Genomic DNA, 22,407 nt, shown 5'->3' on the forward strand with positions numbered 1-22,407 from the left:
GGGAGGACTCAGGGAATCAGATACAATAGCTACAGAGAGCTTCCAATAAAGGCAAAGCATCCTCTGCCAAGATCACAGTGGCGCGTGGGCAGCTCACAGACTATCTAGCAGTCGAATGTCACAAAATGTCAAGTTGTTGTTTACAGACTGGAGACCAAACTGACACACTGGAGCACCTCGAGTGAAGACAGCAGATTTAATCCACTGAACTGGTGGAAATGACAGTAGAATTTGGCTCCAAATGCATTTCAAAACCATTATTTTAGGTTTCTGTCCTATCCTAAAAGACCCAAGCTCTGCTCCAGAAGAACTCTTCCTCTTGGAAGAAAAACTTCTCTACCAGCAGTAAGGAAAATAAAGGAGAAAAAGGTTAGAGGGTGAATTTTACCTTTTTCTTGAGCCATTTCCTGCAGGCAGAAGTAAATGACTCTTGCACCCAGACTGAAGCCAATCAGTGTGACAGGTCGCTTGCCCTAAGAAAGAAGGAAAGGAGGAAATGCCATCAAATACTGTTCTAGACCTAGAAAGAGAGACTGGCCATAGGATTCCCGAGACCCTGATACGCAAAGCACTTACGCTTGTTCATGATCTTTTAAACATTTGAGCAATTTGGTTGATTTCAAAGGGATTATGTATCCTTAAAGTTATGCATAGTTCAACATTCAGAATTCTGCGTATCTGAGGATTTTGTATTTTTTGATACTCAGAAAATCAACTGAAAGAATCCAATGATCAGAAGTTACAACAAAGTAGATGTTTCAAACAGAAACAAAACAATTTTTTTCAGTGTTTGGAAATTTCCAAATGAAAGCCTAATTCAAGGAACAAAATTTTCCTAGAAATGTTTCAATAAACAGAAGAAGAAGCTGTAATACAAAAATATTGACCACTTCTAGATTTAAGACTGAATGACAGCAGCACTGTGTGGCTGTTATAAAAAATGATGTGGGGTAAGCTTTTATTTTGAATAGCCTAATAAGATTTTCTATAAGATCAAAGGGAGCCTAATCTCAACAACAATGGAAAATGGTCTTTGTATTAACCAGGGAGCAGGTGTGCGATGGACTCCCTAGACATCACGCTAACTAGTTGTAGACGCTCCAGCACATTGGAATGTGTGTTTTCACAATAGCAAATGCTTAAAAGGCAGTAACAAATGCCCCCCAGCAAAACAAAGGGCTTGTATGAAATAAAGTTTATTGCCTTTCCTCGGATTGTATTTTTATGAGAAATCCAGTTTGTTCCTACTCTGCTGTTTCACATTGTTATTTATGACACGCAGCTCTGGGGCCACGGCTCCCATAGGGCTCCTCTATAATAGATACCGGACTAACGTGCCTGTGAGACAAACACGTGGCCAGCAGAAAACAGCCTCTCTCCATGCCAGTGATAGCCCAGCAAATAATGGCAGGCTTTGGCGGGGCAGAAACGTCTTTTGCGAGCCTTCTCTGGGAGGCTTAAGAACTTCTGTCGCTTCTTTCAGGTACCAGCCCATTCCACTTCTCTGTAGGCAAAACATGGTTCATGGTGCATCTATGGCTACAGTCTTCTCTTACGGTGTTCTGCTCATGTCTCTTAATTATCAGTGAATATTTTTAACACTCTGTATTCTCTTTTCTTTTTCACCTATCTTTACTTTCTGTTCTCAAATTTCCACTAGGTGAGTTGGCCTGGCTGGTTTGTGACAGGGTCAAGCCACTTGTCATTTATGACCTGCATCTCTTCTTCCTTTAGAAAAGCTTTAGGTTAAATGGAACGAATCTTAGCAGGAGTTCTCTGATTCACTTGGGACTTCCTGTTTTTCCTCAATGAACCAGATACATGCTGGTCACCTTCATGGATAATTTTTTAATTTTTCAGTTTATTATTTCTTCTCCCTGGAAAGATAGCACTTGATAGTTAACTAGCATGACTATAAAACTTAACCTCCGTGGGCCAAATCCCTTCCAGACATTATTCCTGGATAATTTCTAGCCAATTACCTGCTGTCGACTGAGCAGGATATGTGCTAGGTGTTTGCCTACTTCAGCAGACCGATGGAGACACACTCCCCAGGGGTTGTCAATGACACTGGCAACAGTCAAGAGCGAAGTTGGCCAAGTCAAGGCCGTCACAATACCTGCAACACACAAAGCAAACAGCATGGCATAGTCACAAATCTGGGCTGCTCTTAGGAAACATCAAAAGCAAGATGGTTCACTGAAGTTAAAAGCTAAACTTAGGACCTTCTGTCATTGCCAGTTCTTCTTTCTCAAGAGCTGATCGGAGAAATGTTTTGCTAGACTAAAGATAAGAAAGAATGTGATGTTCTGATATGGAGGCAAACAGACGCTGTACATGAATGTAACCTGCACGTTTGAAAGGTTTATGTAAAGCAGTAAAACACAGTGTAATAACATAGAGAAATAAACACAGTCACACGTGAAGGAAGGTGTTTCCAGCTGTAATTTTAAAAGAACGAGTCAATGACACAGAGGCACAGCAATCCAGGAAAGCAATCTAAATTACAGATGTGGCAGAGAAGGTTCTCAGGCCACTTCTGCAGGGCAGTGCCAATACTGCCAAGGGAGATGCCTTCTCAGAATTCTTCCTTGTTTAGGAAAGCTCCTTTAAACAGACACCAACAGTGAAACTGGACAAGAGCCACTCAAACAGATCTGATACAACTTAGGTTCTTACCTGACAAGACAGTGAATTTTAGTGCTTCTTGGGCCATCATGTTCACAAAACCATTGAGCAGGGAATCTAAGGCGTTGCCAAGCTCCATCAAGTACTTGGATTCCCAGGCCAGACAATACTGCTCACTTGATTGCAACATGCTGCTCCATGGCGCTGTGAAGCTCCCTGAGAAAGGTTGCAAAAATGGAATTCATGTTCAGAGAAAATGCAACAATGGCTGACTCCTGGCAAGATGAGCCCAACAAAGAATCAGAAAAGAACTGGCAGGACACTGGAATATACTGATATGCGGTGATAACGAGGAATCGTATTTAAAACTAAAATTTTAAATCATATTTAATTTAGACTCCATATTTCCACTGTTTTACAATAAATTTGGGCTTTGTAAATAATTGTGCAGCTTTAGCTGCCTTGGCAGTGTGGACAGGCTCAGACTTCATGACCCATTCAATTGCCTCAGAGACTGCCAAGACAGATGGACATTAACATTAATTATATCAGGTATTAAGGACATTCCTCCTATCATCAGACATCAGGCCAAGTCCTGCAGCTCCATCTTCTCATATGGACCAACGGAGGGCCTGTCCTGAGAAAGGTGATGCGCTGAATGGCTGCATGGACTGACTTCAATGGGACCAGAAGCACGGAAAATATGTAAGATCTTACCAAAATCTATCGCAGAGCATCTTCCCAGCACTTCAGTTAGATGGGCAAGGATTGCAGTAATGGCTCTGTCTGAAAACAAGGAATCTGCACTTGCAGATCCAGACTGCAATTATTTTTACTTTGCCATCTAGCCTCATTAGCCACTTCAGTTTAATTTTTTCCCTCCAGGTGCTAATCAAAAGCAGTGCCTGGATGTTTGAGAGATAACGGATAATTTCCACTGTGCAAGTCTAATTTTTGACTGAAAGAACAATTTTTAAGCTGTACTCTCTCTCCTGCTTGTAGTGTAGCTTGTGCTAAGTGGCCAGGAGGGGCCTGGCAATGCTATTAATGGCAGATGAACTCTGAAGGGCAGAGCAGAATTTTCATCTTAATTAACTAAAACCCTTCCCACGCTGTTCCTTCCCCAAACGATGCAGGGCAGGTTGAGGCAGCTGCTGACCAAAGTGGCATGAGAGAGCCCCATGCCAGATCACACCACAACGTACTGTCAGATTTGTGAACGTCCAGATAGGCAGCTAGTGGGAGCTCAAAGATCACAAGGTAGCGAATTCCGTAAAAATCCTGTCCTCAGACCCTCTGTTTTAACGAGTCATGCAAGTGTGTAAATAGACAGACACAGCTATAGGGAGGAAAAGGGATGACAATTCTAGTTTTGCTTTGTTAAACGTTATAGCAGATTGCTAGTTATGGAAGAAGAATGTGTGTCATTTGTATCTCCCTTTTAAGGGCAAACAGACACAAAAAGGTTCCTGAAGGGACACACTTGTCTTTGTAACAGTGCCTGGGAGCCCTCCAACCCCAAGGATTTGGACCCCTGGCAAGCAGACAATGAGAAGAGCCAAAGCACAGTAATGCAAAGTGAAAATAACCTCGCTCTGACAGCAAGCTGCAACCTAACAAGCAACAGGACAGAGACATCCTTCTGCATTAATGATATCCAGTGTTAATTGTGATGCTTCTGAATAAATTGGCAGCTGTTCAGTCAGGTTGCTGAACACATCAGCAGACAGTTGACATATTTTATATGACAAGCTATACTGGAAAGTAAAACACTACAGACCTTTCAAGGTTGCTGCCTGTAAGTTCACCTCCTGAGTTCTGTGCTTAACAGGATTTACTTGACAGGACTTTCTTGCCAATAAACCTCATTAGCTGGCAGATACCGAGAAAGAAAAAAGACACTATTTTCTGTTAATTGCTGGAGGATAAACATAAGGTCTCAGAGATAGGTGAGACACTTTGTACTAGTGCTGGAAATCATCCACCCCAAACAGACCTTTCCTAGCAAAACCATACCCATTTATTAACAGAAACAATCCTGCTATGACTACTACCAATCCTACCATCACTACCAATTTACTGCCCTCTCTCTTTCCTCTGTTTTGATTGGGATTGCAGACTGGGTTACAAAGTCTTATGTTGAGAGTCGATCTCTTTTAGCTACCAGGCCATGCGAGTATGGGGAAGACACGGTGCTACGAGAGCACAAACACTGCCTGGAGTGGAACACAGACATGGCTCTCCAGGCTTCTCTCAGTTTCCTCGTCTTGTTCTTACCATATTTGCCAGTGCACAGCCATCCAGTAATTGCTATGGTGATATGAAGCTGCTTTCCTTCAGTAAGTGGGAGGAATTCAAACTCTTCTATGGCTCCCACACGCTTCTTCATCTTGTATCCTACACAGAGCAAGGCAGAAACACGAGTCTCAGAAATCGCACAGCAAGGACAGACTCTGCCAACAGTAGAAGTTCGTAAGAAACTACTTCGGTAATCTGGATCGCATTTTTTACTTTCCAAAGCCCTCAGCCAGTCCATGCATTACTTAGAGCTTGGTATGGAACCAACATGATCCTTCTGAGCTTGTGTGATTGGAGGGAATCCCAGCAGAAGGCTTTTTTGCTGCAGACCAGACATCAGCTGTTAACAGCTGCTGCTCTCCATGGCAGCATCTTTCTAATCCAAAGCAGTAAGCTTTCATTTCCTTCATTAGCCATGTACCAAATGTTCTTTTCCTACTTGGTCATCAGGGGTTACACAGTATCTTAATCAGCATTGAAATAAAAATTTCACAGTTGTAAGATTACACCTCAAGTTGCTTCCCTTGCTCTGCAGAGCTCAGTTAAGTCATTAGCTCTGCATTTGCAGACATGATCCTGTGCCTCAGTAGCTGAGAAACGTGCGGTCACTCTCTTACCAGTAAGGCCAGCTCCAGCTGCGCCAAAAAGGGATGCCATGACAGCAATTCCAGCAGTCGAACCTAAAGCAGCTGCTCCAGCGCTTCCAATGATAGTAGCAGCTCCCGCAGCAACCAGAGGGGCAGCAAGACCCCCTGTCAAGCCTGAAGATGCAACAAGTAATATCAGCAAACTATTATCACTTACAAAAACGAAGCAGTCATTTCCCTGTGCTGTGTGAGTACTGCTAATGCTACTGAAAGAGCACAAATTATGGTCTTTTTTGCATCACCAGTAAAGGAGCTTTCTGAGACCCGCCCCAGGCCCTGAATCTCTGCACAGGTTCTTTGACAGACTTCAATAAAAATGAAGAATAATTTAAAAGTCAAAGGAAAAATGTGTGGTAGACTGGGGTGAGCTATGCCCTATTTGCTTAGGAAACACTGATCTAGTCTCACACTATTTTGAATTTAGAGCTGAAGATCTGATCCTCTTGTAACACAAGAGCAAAAGAGGAGAAAACATTTTTAAAGGGTGACAACCTCAGTTTAATACTTCCCCCAGCCAGTGAAGCTACACTGGAATAACTTTTCCAGCTAATCCTTTCACTTTTATTTTTGTGTGGCTGAAAATACTTTTCTTGCATTTGGGGTTTCTTTTGTTTGTTTTTGTTTTGTTTTGTCTTGTTTTGTTTGGGGCGTTTTTTTGGTATCTGACATACTACTTTCAGCCTGGCAAAGAAAAGCAGTGAACGCTTTAAAATTAGAGCTTGGGCTAAAAGGTATGATGGTTTCTGTTGCTGAATATGTAATTCAGACACCCCTCCCTCTGCCCCTAGTGCTGTGCATGCAATTCAAGAGCAAGTCTCCAAAACACCTAGGGCAGCCTCACCAATCACTGTTCCTCCCCCAACGGTTGCCAAACCGATCAGCAGGTATCTCTTCAGCTTTTTTCTTCTTTCCTTCTTTTTTCTTGATACTTCTGCAGTTCTGTGGGGGGATTAGAAGCATAAAAGCTGATGGAAAAGCCTGATGGATAACAGTGCTGCATCAGAATCTGGTTTTATTCTCCTCAGTGTAATTTCTCTACCGGGAACAGTAAAAAGTAACATGCAGGTGTGGACTGTGACAACACACACAGATTTATGAGCATGGACATAAACCCACAGATTTAAACTGAAACGATTTAATTGCTGACAAAAGCCAACAGATGTTACTTACTTGGAAAACCCTTCCTAATAGGGCTGAAGCTTGTAAAAAAAGAAACAAAAAGTCAAAGGCATTTCAATAACTATATACTGCCTATGCGTCTTAAAAAAACACAAGAAAGCTAAGTGGAAACAGGGAAAAGTGTTTGAAACAAAAGGGAATAGGGGTAATTTGTGATAACAAATAAAGAGTTGGAATTAAACTATTTTCCAACAACAGTGTTTACACTGAGCTGCTTTCTAATTGCACATCATAATATAATAATATAATGGTTATTAAACACAGTCATTAGTTCATTTGTCTGTGTACATTTAAGCTACATTTTAACAAGCTTATCAGAAACAGGTAAATAAAACTAACAGGAACAAATATCACTTATTAGGTACTACTTCTGGCTTCTCTCCACCGTCTTTGGTTTCTCTCTTACAAGAAATACTTCCCACTTCAGAGGAAAGTGCGAGAAACAGAGGATACTGGAATAAGTTGTTTACAGATGAAGGTTCCTTCTAGCCTGCTTACGCAGCAGTTCATCTGGGCCTTGAAACACGAGAATTTATCTTGCTTCCAAACTTGGATATTTTCCCTCTTAATCCTAGCCTAATTGTGGATTTTCATTATCCATATAATTGCCTAATCCTTCCTGGAACCCCCTAAGCGCACTGCAATTTTGATAAAGACAATTTTAGATGAGTCCCAAACAATACGCAGCTTTGTAAAACACAGCAGGAGGAGAATGAAGCACAGTGGGTGAAATCCTGTGTTGCTGAAGTCAATGGCAGAACTCCCACTGACTTGCATGGCATGGAGACTTCGTCTCCACAGAGATCCTCCAAAAAACATCGCGTATTACCTGCTGCAGCAGCAAATGTAGCTGTCTGCAGAGAACAGTGCTGCCTGCAATGGCTACCTCTTCAGCAACTTCCGTATAAGCATGTTGACTTTCTACAACCCCGTGGTCAAGGCGGTATTTGGATATGCCCTAGTTCGTGCATGCAGTCACCAATCTGAATGCCTGGAAAAAATTGCTCCTGGAGTTCTTTAAACAAGTGCTGCAGTCTGACTGTTAATATGTAAGTTGGCACTATCCAGCAATTTCTGTTCTACATAGTGGTTCATCAGCTTTTAAAGTCAATGTGCTGTTGTCTCGGGCTGAAAATAATGACATCGAGAGAGCTGAAATACGGCTAACCTGGCTTTAGTTGCAATAATGAGCAATTTGAGTTATGTGGGTAGAAAGATAATTTGCAGCTAAAGCCTGCCAGAAGATGCAGTAAGTAAAACTACTGTCATGAGAACTTTTACCTGTCATTGCTTTCCTTCTGTAGCTGCTAGCAACCACTTTTGACAGTTGCTTTCCTAATAGCTTCTGCATTACAATTATCACTTGATTACCAGACTGCTTTTTATCCACTGTGGTAATTAACTGCCTTTTCTGGTACTTCTCTACCCTCAGTGATCTTGGATATGCAGCTTCTTGCCAAATTACGTTCAGAGAGATTTTATAGGTGGAATTTCAGGTCATTTTCCAGTGATGAAAAGTGGCAGGAGTACACATTAGCAAGCAACTGACGTCATGTTTTCCAGTTTTTTACAGAACCATGTACAAAAGAGAGGTTCACACCTGCAAGTCAGAACATGCTTGGTGCTAGTAACATGGATTTGAGTGTTTGGAGCATTGTTGTAGAGATGACTGTACATTTAACCTTGCACGTTACGGGCCACAGTCCAACACACCCACAGCAACAAAGGCAGGAGCAAAACCTTCCATTAACAAATATCAATAAAAAACGCCACTGCAGAGGCTGTCAAAACCCTGCTTGGTTGTTACTGTTCCAAGACCTCTTGGAGTGGATGGTCAAAGCTGGAAGCATCCTAAGCAGATGTTAATGCATTCCCTGCTCCCAAAAGTCTGTGAGGTCAAAGTGGTGACAGGTTTATATTCTGCTGCCTTTCCCCATTGAATCCTAACTTGAAAGCAAACAAAGGGTCATCGATTCCCCACAAGTCTCAGCCTTGTGCTTGTTTTAGCACTGCATTAACGAATGTGGTCGCAGTGCAGTCTTGCATCGCTCTCATTATAAAGATTTGGTTTTCCTTTTATCTAATAGGTATTTACTTTCATGGCTGCAACTTGGGCAAAGAACAAGATTGAAATCCATGGCTTTCGCCACACCAGATATGCACAAAACTCACTGGGCTAGCTGCAATGTTTGAAAGCCATGCTTGTAAGTATGCAGCGTAATTCTCCAGTCGCTCTTGCCATTATCAGACACGCTGCTATCTTTTTGGGTTGCAAATTTGGCTACAGCCCATTTCAAGAGCCAGTCCAGTTGATACAGAATTAGGTATTGGAGCATCATCTTTGCAAGAGACACGCCACCCTCGGCATCGGTGTTTTCCTGTGCTAAAGGCCCAGGACTGAGTCTGTTTCCACAAGCCACAGCAAAACAGTCCCCATTAATACCAACCCTTGCTCCTGCATGCCAAATGGTGTCCTGTTTAGCAATCCATGAGCTTTGAGATTATTTTGACTTTCCCTTTTTACAGTGTGCTATAAAGTTAAGCTTTATTTAAATAAATCACATGCTGGACCTCATGGTAACGTCTGAACTGTACTGTGTCAGGGACGTTGATTAAAACCTTTATTAGCACTCAGATTAATCTCATAACCTGTTTGCTGAGTTGACAGATAAAAATATTAATCGGTCCCTTGAAAGTCCAATATGGACATGTTTACTACCTTACATATTGCTAAACCTTTGCACAATTCCTGCCTGATAAGTGGAATATAATAATACTACATTTCTTGTAGATACCAACTTTTTGGCTGTTTCACATCTAAGAAGTGGTGGTTAAGAGAATTATATTAATAACAAAGAATTAGGAGTCAGGTCCATAAGTATCTAAAGATGCAGATTGTTGCCCTCAGAAATCTACCTTCAATAGGAGTTAGACAGCTGTCTCTTAAACAGGCACAGAGAAGGACAGATCCATAGAAAATGAGTAGCTGAGGATCTAACCCTGACATTTATAGGAACTTCATTCCGCAAGAGGCAGTTCTACCTGAAGAATATTAGGCCAAGAGATAAGAGACACGACAGCTTTGTGATGTATTTAAGCATAATCTACAGTCTAGGAGAGGCAACTGAACACGGAAATGAGGCAGTTCAATGCGGAGTAGCAGCTTGCAAGGTTGGGTCTCAGCTCTGATTTTAAGAATGCTGAGCTTTCCTGCCTCTCAGTGCAGCCGAAGTGCTGTGAGGGCTCTGCAACCCTAATCAAGCCATAAATGATTACACTAAGAGCCATGGGGGAAATGATCAGAGACTGGACTTAGGCACAAGTAATTACTGCTAAGCTTTCAAGCACCAGCAGTGTTTTCTCATCCCATAGTCAACCCAAATGTTCTTACTCTGACTCTTCCTCTTTTTGTTCCTTCAGGCTCTCAAGCAGAGATTCCTCCAGGACTTCCAGCTCCTCCAAGGGGATTCTCAGCAGCCAGGTGATGTGGCAGATCAACACCCTTGCTCGAGCATCGTAGTACCCTTAAACAGAGGGAAGCCCAGGAAATCAATCAGTCTGCATTGCACCAGATTAAACAGTGAGTGGTGCCCTCAGCTGTGCTAGAGGACCATGTTACATACAAGCATGGCTCCTTCTCCCAGGCCCTCTTCATCTTCCATGTACTACTATCTAGAGAAGAGAACGATAAATGGAAAATCCTTCATCCCTGCAAACCTCATCCTGTGAACAGAGTCACTACAGCAGGTCATTGCCTCTATGGCAGAAAAAGGATCTCAAATCCTTCAGTCTTCATGCTCTGTGATAGAGGCGTTTTTGGCTCTGGATAGGCTGCAGCGTTCTTCTCAACAGAGAAATGCTGCAGCAAGACCAGTCCTAACTGGAAATATCAAATATATATATGGGTAGCATGACACAGTACACCTCAACTATGCACCAATGCAAGATACAGTATCTTGTAAAAATGCACCTCCATACAAAACCTTTATATTCAATTCATCTTGTTGGCAGCAGGAAGGACCCTGGAGTTTAAAACTACACACCGACTCACCTAGCAGCATCACTGACAATTGTTTGCATTTATACTTTGCTGCTGGAGATGCAGGAGTGGGCAGTGCACTCAGACAATGCTTGACAAGAGTAATGATTACTCCTGGGCTTATAAGCAGGTGTCCTCTAAGAAAAGACATTTTAAATGTAATAGATCTTAAATTAATTGTGCCAACTCTTGCTTTTTTAATGTGTTTCTCTCAGTAGCACCTGCTGCTCGCTGATGGTAGGCTTTTGTAAAGGGTTCTTGGTGCACTTTGGGATGAAAAGTGCAATTGCTTTTCTAGGGGTGGGTGAAGATACCAGGAAGACCCAACTACAAAGTATGTTTCTGATACCCACTGCATGTAAATGAAATACGGCATTTGGCAATCTATTAAGTTTATTTATTTATTACCATCATTACCAAGATACCAAACTACTTTGGTAGGCTTTAATGACGCCACTTTTAAAACTTGTGCTTAGTTGAGAAATAAGGACAGTATTTATCTTCACTTCATCCCCGATATGTGCCACATCTTGCAAGCCCAAGCAGGTGTTTTAACGAGTAGCCTTCTTGCTTCCTGTAATACACAACTTAGCTTTTTACTTAGCCAGCTTGGCAGTAAGTCAGCGAGCCTTGAAAATATAATTCTTTTAAATTCCAGCTTAGCAAAATAAGTAGTTTTGCAATAACTGACTTGTCAATTTTCCATTAAAAATAAAGCAAGAACAAAAATAGTACTTTGTTCTGCAGTGAAACAGGCTAATCAGCAACCAGTGAGTTCTTTCCTGTGAGAACATGTTAAAACACAGAGATTTAAAAAATGCAAGGAGTGCTATAAAACGGGCTTCTTTTAGAAATGAACGTTTTGTTCAGTAGGCAGTCTTTATTTCATTAATTTTATCAGACTAATCCATGTTACGGATTGTAAACCAGAAAATTGTTTTATGCATAATATAATATAAGGGTAAAATCACATTATTTATAATAGGCTTCACAGGACACTCTGGAATTTATTCCCTGAATATTTTTTTTTTCTTTTTAGGCAACAAGCAATCTGCAGAACATTTGCTAGGCTGAGATTTTCATAACAGCTTCACTGCCTTCCTACAGGAAGAGGTCACCTGCTCCCCTGTAAACACTGGATGAAAACCACCCCACTCTAGGTATTTCAGTTCAGAACTTTTCTACCATCGCATACATTTGCATGCCAATCCACGACGTGAAGATAAGGAGGTAAACAGTTGTTCAATTTTTAACAGGTATTATTAATAATTCCTAATATAATAGTTGCTTTTCCTGTAGTGGATGCAGGGAAAGAGCGTGCTGCTTTTGCTATAAAGGAAGCTAAGATAAAATAGGATGGTACCTTGAGCTTCTTAAGCATTTTAAAGTATCAGATGTAAACTCATCTACATTATTCTTACAAAGAACAAATGCTAGGTAAACTTACCATCTCTAAGAGAGAAGGATAGAAGATCCTAAAAAGAAGAAAAGTATATTAAAGTTAAAACTGATGACATGTGCCCAGAGGTCTCAAAATGGAGGCATGAAAACCCATTGGACTATGATTTAATTACTGCAGCATGGCAGTTCATGAACATGGGAAGCCAGCAAGCTACAATTCCGTAGGGCAGCACAGAGCAAAGCCAGATGTTTCCAGTACAAAATTCTCCATATGCACGTACAAATGGCGGGACAGAAGTAGATAAGCGCAGGATGGGAGGGCAGTGCCTGCTTGGTATATGCTGAAGCATCCCGTATTTTTTGTTATTAGTGATCCGGTTGCAATTGAAAGCACCACGATTACACCGTACTTCAAAGTTTGGAGAAACAGGGCTCTAATCCTCCTACCACTCTAATGACTGCTGCTCGCTATACAGGCATATATACTCATATTTTCAACATGAATAACAGGTTTGAATGCTACTCTGATGGACTAGTGGCCCCTATTTTCTTTGGCATTCTGGGAATTCATAGCTGTAGGTGGTAAGGCTGAACTGGCATGAAGTTCTTTTGGATTAAGTACTCAAAAACAGAAAACTCGGAATTTATGGTCATCGGTCAAGATTGAGGGACTTGACTTCTGTGTTGGCTCTTCATCATAAAAAAATCGGAGAAACAGATCAATCCAATAGATGGTTTCTATGGACAAATCCATGAAAAAAGAGGCCAGTGTTTTTACTATTATGTTCTTCTCTTTTATTGTCACTGGATAAATTTTAAGTTCTTTATGTAACTACAACACTAAGCATTAGCTCAGTCTAGCTACTTCCTTCTCCTACACACAAATAAAGCCCAGCTGAATTTTACAGGGAATCCTTCAACCCTTTGGGAACACAAAAAATGCAGCCAAAGATGTAGGATGCTGCCAAAGAGTTTATGATTATTAGTCCCGTAAGCTCCTAAGCAAAATTTGTATCGTAAAAATGTCTCTAATCTTTTCCCTACTGCACAAGGAGTGTAGAACGGAGAACAAGCCATCCTTAACCAACTCCTACTAGAAGAGGGGCAAACGGTAGGTATTATCCAGGCAAAAGTAAGTGCCTGCACTCTGAATATCATTTTAACATGAGAAGCATCTGCTATTTCATAAAGGAGAAGAGAGCTTTTGCATAGGACTAGGGAAACCAAAGGATTAGGGCAGCTGAACTCCCACCTATGGGTGTTTTTTCACAAGGTATAGCCCCAAAACCTTCGCTCCACTGCTGCCTAATGTTTTCATACACACACCTCTACTGCTGAATATCTGGGTGCCTGTTTGCATCCACAGAGAAGCCTTCTTTTGCTTGCCTGTCCTGCAAATCCTAATGGGATAAGGATTTCCAGAAGGTATCTGCTGGGCTGGGCTCTGCACAAAGCAGTCATCACTGCTCCTTCATCCTGCATCCCAATGGCCAGCGCACTCATCCAAGAACAGGAAGGTCCTGGTTTGCTATCTCCAGTGTGTGAATAACTCTTTTAATTTAAGTTAGTCACTGAATCAGGTCTCCTCTGTTCCCCCAATCACCCTGTTGCAGGAAAAAAAGGCTTCTTTTAAGGTCCGGCCACGATTAGTATTCTGTGAATGCACACACACTGCAGACTGTTCCCCAGGCTGGTTGGTGGGATGTGGGAATTGGAAACATTAATCCCCATAGGCAGAGGGAGGAAAGTAACTCGGGTTTCCCAGAGCCCAAGTACTGTAACTACCCAAGTATTAGATACATGGGCACCATCACCTCCTCCCTGGCTGCAGTTTTGTGAGGAAGGGTTGGCATAGAGGCGTCAAAGCCCAGCAGAAGGTCCAGGGCTGGAAGTCCCAAGCAGAAAGTTGACCAAGCAAAGAGCCTGAAGTCTAGAATAAGGTGAAGCTTGTAACCTTGTTGCCATGACTTTCCAACAGGCTTGTGGTTTGTGCAGAGCCCCTTTGTAGGCAACAAATTCTCCCTGTGTGTTGCAAAGGGAGTCATGGGTCTTGACTCAGGTCCTGTACAATATGCCCAGTATCATCTGTGGCACCTAATAGCAAATAATCTCTTTTCAAAATCTGGCCTAAGCATTTATATACATGTATTTCAAGAGGTGAGGGATGGATACAGGTAATCAGTTGACAAACTGGAACTACTGTTTTTATTGCATCTGTGCCAATTAGCATTCCCAAGTATTTCTAATTGGTTTAGGCTTTGCACGTACCGCTGTGCAGTCATCTGGAATCCAATCAGCATTGATTAGAATAGTTCACAAGTAGTTTGTTTTCATCCTCTAAGCAGCAGTTATTATATTTCAGTCTTCTTTTGAAGTTACAGAATCACAGAATTGTATAGGTTGGAAAAGACCTTTAAGATCATCGAGTCCAACCGTAAACCTAACACTGCCCAGCCCACCACTACACCGTGTCCCTAAGCACCTCATCCAAACGGCTTTTAAATACCTCCCGGGATGGCGACTCCACCACTGCCCTGGGCAGCCTGGTCCAATGCTGGACAACCCTTTCAGTGAAGTAAAATTTCCTCATATCCAGTCTAAACCTCCCCTGGCGCAACTTGAGGCCATTTCCTCTCGCCCTATCACTTGTGACCTGGGAGAAGAGACCAACCCCACCTCTCTACAGCCTCCTTTCAGGCAGCTGTAGAGAGCGATGAGGTCTCCCCTCAGCCTCCTTTTCTCCAGGCTGAACAACCCCAGGTCCCTCAGCCGCTCCCCATCAGCCTTGTGCTCCAGACCCTTCCCCAGCTTCGTTGCCCTTCTCGGGACACGCTCCAGCCCCTCAATGTCCTTCTTGTGGTGCGGCCAGTTGGTGTTTTGAATCTCCCTATGAACTCTATGCACAGGATTACCACCTGTATGAGTGAGAAACCTTACAAAGAAAGGGAAGCGATCTTTATTCAGAATCTTTGCCAGCTTTTTATTAATTGCTGCAATTTCAAAACCCATTTCCTCAACAACAGTGGATGTGTGTAGAAAAACACAGGAAAATGGGCATTCTAAGTACCTTCGGAGCAAAAAACTGATTCCTAATAAAACCTCCCAACATTTTCTCACCTATCATCAAGAAACAAAAGTGGGCAAAGTCAACTTCTTCACCTCTTTTTGTTACACTGCCTTCTCATATCACACTCACAGCCTGTGTGTTATGACTACTGTCCTTAAAGGATTCAGTTAACCAACATTTGCCTGTGTTAGTCATCTGCAATGAATGCAAACAAAGATAAAAATCCATAATCCTCCAATTTTCATTGAATCAATGGTGAGCTCACCTCTAGTCTCCTGACTTCATGTATCATCCCTTCAGCACCGCTGACATGGAGGGCATTAAAAAATGCAGGCACTAGTGCTGACAGGACCCTACCACTAAACACACTGAGCAATTAAGGTGTGTACTTGTTAAATAAACAGTAAATGTTGCATCAGTAGCAGCTGAATACAAAAAAAGCAAGAGCACCATAAAGCAACATATCAAGAATTCACAAGGCTTTGTCCCGTAGCTTGTTTATTTTCAGGTAAGAAGGGAAAAGCTGATCTCAGCTTGATACACTGAAGTTTCCCACATGCCAGTATGCTTTCCCAAAGATGCATCTGCTGCCTTGCTCTACAGAAGTCTTTAATTCTGTCGTTCCTTTGACAAAATCAATCACCTTGCCCATATACAAGACTGCATAAGGTATTGATGTTGTGGCATTAGACTGATAGCTATTCCCGATCTTTGCTTTCAACTAATCAAAGAATTAGTTGAACCTACGGCTTCTGTATTCTACCTGAATCCAGGTGACAAGTGCCACAGTTCTCTGGCTCAGAGCAAAATACCATGCGCTCCCACTGATCTAGAGCCACTTTTGTAAAAGTACAAGGAACCCTTAGGCAGCATAAGCTCAGAGCAAGCACAAGTTAAATTTCACCAAAATTTCACCCTTAATAAACTCAGCAGCAATGCAGGAAAATTTGCCTAATTCTAGAGGATCCATCCTGAAGCAGAGAGAACGAGGGAAACAACCTGGGAAATACCAAGCCATCTAGATGCAGAAAGAACTCAGTGTGGATTTATTGATTTTGAGCAAACAACATCACAACAGCTGCTCTTATTTTAGATGATCTGTCCTAACTTATTAATTAAGCTTAAGATTCTCTGTCACTGTACTTATACTGTTATAGGACTTTGGACATTGTAACATTCAGATGTTTGGAGCAGATCCTCTGAGGCCTTTTATGGACTGACTAGAAGACACAAAAGATGGCTGAGATAATGGGAGCTGGTCACGATGACCAAGAAAGTTCACTCCTATCATATCTTTACTTACGCAGCCTTGTTCTCACATCTGCTGTTCTCTCAGGCCATTGCTAAAGGTGAGTGTGTGATAACTATTACTCAGTATCAGAGTTCTGCCTGCACGCAGGATGCCTCGCTATTTCCTTGCATGCAGTATCCAGTGAAGGGTGCGAGGTGACAGTTGCCACGTTGTGCCTGGCATCAGCAGCAGCCTACTGTGCTCTTCGCCCTGCACGTCATAACGTAAGGCTGGATGAGGAGATATCTTCCCCAGCTGAGACTCTGCAGCAAAGGTGAATGCCACCGAAATACTTTACCTCTTTTATCTTTACGTCAAGCTTTTACATCAGAACATTACGGAGTAGTCCCAGTCTCACTAATACTTTCTCAGTGAAAGAAAATAAGGTCACAATAACTTATTTCCTTCTAGCCAAAACTGACTCTGGGAAAAAGACTCTGGGAATTGTGTTATTTGGAGCATGTACGTAGAGGTCCTTTGTATTACAGGTATAGTGAAAGGGCTTTGAAACAAATGATAACCAGGCCTATCAGGTTCAGTGTTTCACCAAAATCTGCAGAACGCACATATGAATCAAAACCACTGCAATAATACAGTCAAAGTTAAAAGTTTGACAGTTCTCTGTAGAGCAAAAGCATCAAAGACACAAAGCATTAATTCAACAGACAGTAATGGTGCCTCATGTTCATCACTTCCACGAGCTGTTAATGGATAGAGAGACTGCCAGTCACCCACACAGCTGCTCAGAAATATACGCATATCAGAAACACTGATTTTACTTCCTTGACTGTACAAACAGAACTTCAGTTGCAAACAGACACGTATGAGAAATCTCTTCTGCAAAAGCAAACAAGGGCGAGAGGAGTGTGTGAACTTACTTGGGTAATGACAACTGGATTTTCTTTCAAGATGGGATCCTTCAGCAAAATCTGGGCAAAAGTGTCTGTGCCCTCACCTCCTAAACCGCTAGCAAATGCTGTCATGGCAGGTAAGACAGCTTTGGGCAGGTCCAGCCATTTCACAAAGCCCTCAATGAATTCTGTCCTGAAGGAGCTGTAAGGCAACAGTAGCAGTTAAGGCTCTGTAACTGGGGATTTCTGCAAGCTTTGAGTGGTCCCTGCTTTCAAATGTTGATCTGTTGCTGTTCACACAAAAAGCATCATAAGAAGTCAGCAGAAGGCGAGTGGCTACACAAGCTGGCTAAACAAGCAAGCAAGCAATCGGAATGGAGCTAGACCTTTCTTCAATACATGCTTTGAAGTCTGCAGTATTAAGGGATGCAATTTGAAATGTAAAAGTCTTAAAGGTGTAAGAGAGAAATTCAATGCAATTAAGAAAACACCTAATGTCAAAAGGATCTTCCACTCCCCTAACTTCAGAAGAGCGCACACAGAATCTGATACCAGCTCCGTCTGAGCTTCTACCCAAAAGCCACCTCCTTTGCTCACCCCTTGCTATCCCACGTAGTACCTTTGCTCTTTTTCAGGGAACAGCCATGCTAGGGATATCCCACAAAGTGCCGCATAAGCAAATCTTCCTGGTTCACCCAGCTGCTGGCCCAGAAGCACACATGGTTCTTTTTCACCTGCCTGTTCAGCCCCGCTATGCTGTTTCGAAGCCCAACCTTTCCACTTCTCTTCTGCAGCCATTTTTACCTGCAAGTTCAAAGAGGAAAGAGGAGAAGAAAAAAAAAAACAAAACAGTTAGAAACCAGGAAGCAAGGAGACAAATTGCCTTTGCTTTTTCACCGTCACACTTGCTGTCGATATTAAGTCAGGTCTGTCAAGGTCCAGCTTGTGCACCCCCCCCAACATGGTGCTGTAACCAAAGAAGACAACAGGAGATTTTCTGTTCTCCAGGTTTCAAAAGTTTTGCACAAAATGAGCCGACAATACTTCACAGAGCAAAAGGAGACATCTCCTTCAAGATGCAAAGAGGCTGGGCTCCATTCAGGCATATCATTCACATGTTTACCGCAAAAATAACATGTAAAATAAAAGCTCTGCACCTGGTGCAGGGACCAGTACAGCTGCCTGGGAAATAATTTGCCTCTCTCATCCTCAACCCAAATTGCTCCTCTGTTTATTTTGCTGATGGCGTTAAGAAAGTTGAGTCCAGCTGCAGCCTCTGATGAGAAGGACTTTTAATGTGTCCCATGGACATTGTTAAGCTTTGCTTGTAACATTTTCCCCTCTACACAACCTGCCACTGCTTTTTCCCTGAACATAAGATCCCTGCGCCACACAGACCTTGAGCTGGGCCAAAATATTATTTTTTAGAGCACAGACATGCACTCTTCCAACTGAACAGCTTACAACTGCTCCCCGGGAGCTCCCCGATGATACCAGCGGCTAACCGAGATGACTGAAATCAGGCAGACACAACAACAGCTCATTTCACCATTCAACATGGGTAACAATCTGCTCCGAAGGTCACTTACATCACCTGAAATTTCTACTGACTTCATCAAGATTCAGTAGGGTTCTAAGGGGCCCAAACCACCTATTTCATTATATACTTCCTATTTAAATGTTTCCTTTCTTCTGAACCCTGTAGCAAGGAAAGTGGCTTAAATAGGAATTAGGAGCCCGTACTGAACCAAGTACTGAATCTCAGAGGATGCAGACACCATTTATGGGATAGTTTAAGAGTCCTAGAAGAAAGAAATGCAGCACAGGAGCAGCTCTTTTTAAAGAGATTTTATTATCTGCATGCCATTTGTCATGGTCTTCCAGGAAAGGTGTCTGTTGTGCCTTCCCGCTCAGAAAATTATTCAAAGAGATTCATATTTCTGAAGGCTTGCACTATTTAACGGCTGATGTATAAATGCAAGGAAAATTCATCACTCAAGGGTCGATGGTTATCATAACTTGCACCTCTCTCCCTGGGAGAGCTCAGCCCCCCTGCAACACCTATCTCCTGATGCTGTCCGTGGCTCGAGCACACGGGTCTAAGGCATCGCGGTGCGTTTCCATGGAAACATCACATTCCAGCAACATGGGAGCACAAAGTCCGCAGGAATAAATAAACTCTGTTATTTCCGTACCAACCAGAGAAGGGAAGGGCCAGATTACGTTTCCCCGGGGAGCACGGGCGGCTGGGATCAATCCTGGCCCCAGCAGGCCCGCTCCGGTACCAACCTCAACACGCAGCAGCATTTACACTTGCTGAATTGCAGCTGTGAAGGCGGCGCAAGACGTGCCTCCATGCCTTACAGGACTTTCTTACAAAATCCCAACATTGTTTTATTACCTGAGGAGTTCCAAAGCCCTCATTTGGACCCCCAAAATCCATTTCACATCACTTGCTAGGCTCTGATCTTCCTACAACATCCAGACTTACAGATCAATTTGCCCAGAAATAATCTAACACTTAAAGTTTCAATAACTTCACAAACAATTACGTGGCACGTCTACTCACCTCTGGACACAGATTTTTTAGATTACTATGGGAGACAGCACTGAAAATAAAATCCCCTTCCCCGCTGTGATAGAAGTATTGATTTGTTAACACAGGCTCATATGAAAAGTGAAGCAGCTAAAAAGGATCCAGAAACAGTACAACTGTTTAACTTTGTTTCCCAATAACATAAAAGATGTGACCAATTGTGGAGCGACACCATAGTGGCTTCTTGCATGCAACTTTATTGCTGTTATGCAATGAATAATTCAGAATGCTGAGCAGCTGGAATACCCAGAGAAAGTTTTGCTTTGAAAGTTTTGAAAGACTTTGCTCTGAAGTGCTTGATGTGCATCCCTCAGCATAGATATCTATTTCTTCATAAGTATCTAGGAAAAAATGGGCTTGGATTTTCAGACACACAGCATAAAAAATGGCAACATGCGATTTACTAAAGAAAACTCGGGGCAAGAAGTTTTGCCACTAAATCCAAGATGAGATAATTAAGAGCTAGAGATATATCCAGAAAGTTATTTACAGCTTGTGGCACTGGAATTCATGTCTCTGTCTCAAACAATGTGATTCAGCAATCAATAGCATTGCCATAATCTGAACTGTCACTTGAAAGAGAAATATTTTATCACTTCCAGCACTCACTTTTCACACAAAGCCCTTTGTTTTCTTGAGAGGTGGTGTATTTTATACAGCAGTTCCCAAAATCCTATTTGGAAAGCAGAAACATAATCCTTTTGTGGATCTAAAGCTGTACAATACACACGTGCTCCCTACTGCTGGAAGAATTACAGAGATGCTGGCATCACGTTCATCCTAAACTATGACAAAAGTGACCAAATCACTGACATGTTAATCTCTGAGACCCTCAAAAGTTAATGAGACATCTCATCAACTTCAGAGAAGTAGCTGTAGATAATTATTCAGATGGGGCTGGCCAAAAAGTCCCTTACCAAGGCACACCTGAACTGCGGTTAAGCATTGGACACAATGACCGTGGAAACATTTGGGCAGATGAATTTTCCTGGGGACTTGCACCGGGCTCCAGAGCCACACGTGCTTACATACTGGGAGCACCACGGCCTTCGCTTTTAATCTATAGATACAAAGTACGAACATGGAATGCAATTAATTCAGTTTCCCAGATAAAATCACATATTCCTGCAAAAACATGCGAATGCAATACAGACGGCTGCCGCAGAAATGCATGCTAAATGTAAACCAGAGATCAGGGACTGAGGGGACGGGGACATGGAAAAGCTAAAAGCTTAAGTAGCTGCAAAACTGAGCGTGTTTGATCTGGTTAATCCCGATGCTTGTAGCAGCAGTGACTGAGAAGCAATGTCAGTACACAGAAGGTGGGCAAAGCTGTGGAGAGGGATGTGACCAGCAGAGAGAAATCACTAGCGGGAAAAACGTGAGGGAAACACCTCTGCTGGGAAAGCTGTGAGGACCAACATCTCCACAGCTGCCGATATTCGCTTTTATCGCGCATCCTTTGTGTTTGAAATCTCTGCTGCTAGAATACAGACTTTTTTTTTTTTCTCACAGAAAGTAGCACTTTTGACAACCACTGAGGAGAGGAAACCAGCCCCCAGCAGCGAGGCGGACGCCGCCACAGCCCTCCCCTCAGGGAGCGGCCCGAGGAAAGGGTCCCGCCCGCTACACCCCCCTCAGCCCGCGGAGCTGCACCCCAGCCGTACCCAGCCCCTCTCCCCACCTCTCCCGGCCCAGACCCGACCTGCTCCCGGCCCGGCCTCAAATAGGAGCCGCCGCGCTCCCTTCCGTCGCCTCCCGCCCGCCCCTTCCTGCCCGGCCTGGCCTTCCCGCCGCCACTACGTAATCTGCGTACGGCGGCAGTTTTGCTTCTCTACGCTTCCCTACGTGACTGGCGTAGCGAGGCGCGTAGATTGCGGAGCGTAAGGAGGAGCGGCGCTGGGCTGAGGTGATGGCGAGGGCTGGCGGCCAACCTCGGGCTGGCCCTTACCTGACTCCCGGTCCCTTCATGGGGATGGTGGTAGGTCCATCGCCACCACGAGATGGTTGTAGCTGCTCTTTCCTCGCTGCCCACCTTTATCCGCAGTCTTGGGCTTTGTCCGCCACGTTGGTGCCTCGCTCGGGGTTTAGGCCTACGTGGGTACTGGCCCTTTTCCTCCCTTTAAAGCTCTTCTTCCCCTGTGAGAACTCCTCCCTCTTTGGGGGAGGGTTACAGAGAGAGGTGGCGATGTGCGTTTGGTGAAGCTGTTCTCAGGTTGCTGCACCAAGACTTCCTTGCCACCTCCGATGCAGGACAGGTTGGTGTCCCTGAGGAAAATTAAAGCTTCAGTGGTGTCTCGCACTTCGTGCTGTTTTACTGGGTGGGATCCCAAAGCCATATGAACAGAAGCTGAAGTATGTGCATGTGTGTGTATATATATATATATGCACTCATCAGGCAAATATGAGG

At 43.1% G+C, this 22,407-nt stretch overlaps 2 protein-coding genes across 7 annotated transcripts in view; one reads left to right on the top strand and one right to left on the bottom strand.

The window, feature by feature from the left end:
* The window catches only part of HTR6 (5-hydroxytryptamine receptor 6), a 40,513-nt gene extending 30,204 nt beyond the window's left edge, over window positions 1-10,309 (top strand). For both annotated transcript variants that reach the window (XR_012778341.1, XR_012778344.1), the window contains 2 exons: window positions 8,840-8,956; window positions 10,173-10,309. The gene's annotated coding sequence lies outside the window, so the exon portion shown is untranslated. The remainder of the gene's footprint in view (window positions 1-8,839; window positions 8,957-10,172) is intronic.
* TMCO4 (transmembrane and coiled-coil domains 4) overlaps window positions 1-22,170 on the bottom strand; it is a 41,304-nt gene extending 19,134 nt beyond the window's left edge. The window contains exons 1-11 of one of the 5 annotated variants that reach the window (XM_075520707.1): window positions 22,033-22,170; window positions 18,021-18,205; window positions 17,429-17,603; window positions 12,239-12,266; window positions 10,144-10,276; window positions 6,415-6,512; window positions 5,544-5,687; window positions 4,906-5,025; window positions 2,680-2,844; window positions 1,983-2,119; window positions 389-473 (exon numbers count right to left, since the gene is read on the bottom strand). In XM_075520707.1, coding sequence (XP_075376822.1) covers window positions 389-473; window positions 1,983-2,119; window positions 2,680-2,844; window positions 4,906-5,025; window positions 5,544-5,687; window positions 6,415-6,512; window positions 10,144-10,276; window positions 12,239-12,266; window positions 17,429-17,603; window positions 18,021-18,199 — 1,264 coding nt within the window. In that variant the 5' untranslated portion in view covers window positions 18,200-18,205; window positions 22,033-22,170. Of the gene's footprint in view, window positions 1-388; window positions 474-1,982; window positions 2,120-2,679; window positions 2,845-4,905; window positions 5,026-5,543; window positions 5,688-6,414; window positions 6,513-10,143; window positions 10,277-12,238; window positions 12,267-17,428; window positions 17,604-18,020; window positions 18,206-20,924; window positions 21,100-21,681; window positions 21,752-22,032 lie in introns of those variants that run through there. The other 4 variants (XM_075520706.1, XM_075520708.1, XM_075520705.1 and 1 more) reach the window with 4 other exon arrangements.
* Window positions 22,171-22,407: the final 237 nt, after the last annotated feature.

The sequence above is a fragment of the Mycteria americana genome, chromosome 18, assembly GCF_035582795.1.
Source record: "Mycteria americana isolate JAX WOST 10 ecotype Jacksonville Zoo and Gardens chromosome 18, USCA_MyAme_1.0, whole genome shotgun sequence".
Taxonomy (NCBI): Eukaryota; Metazoa; Chordata; class Aves; order Ciconiiformes; family Ciconiidae; genus Mycteria; species Mycteria americana.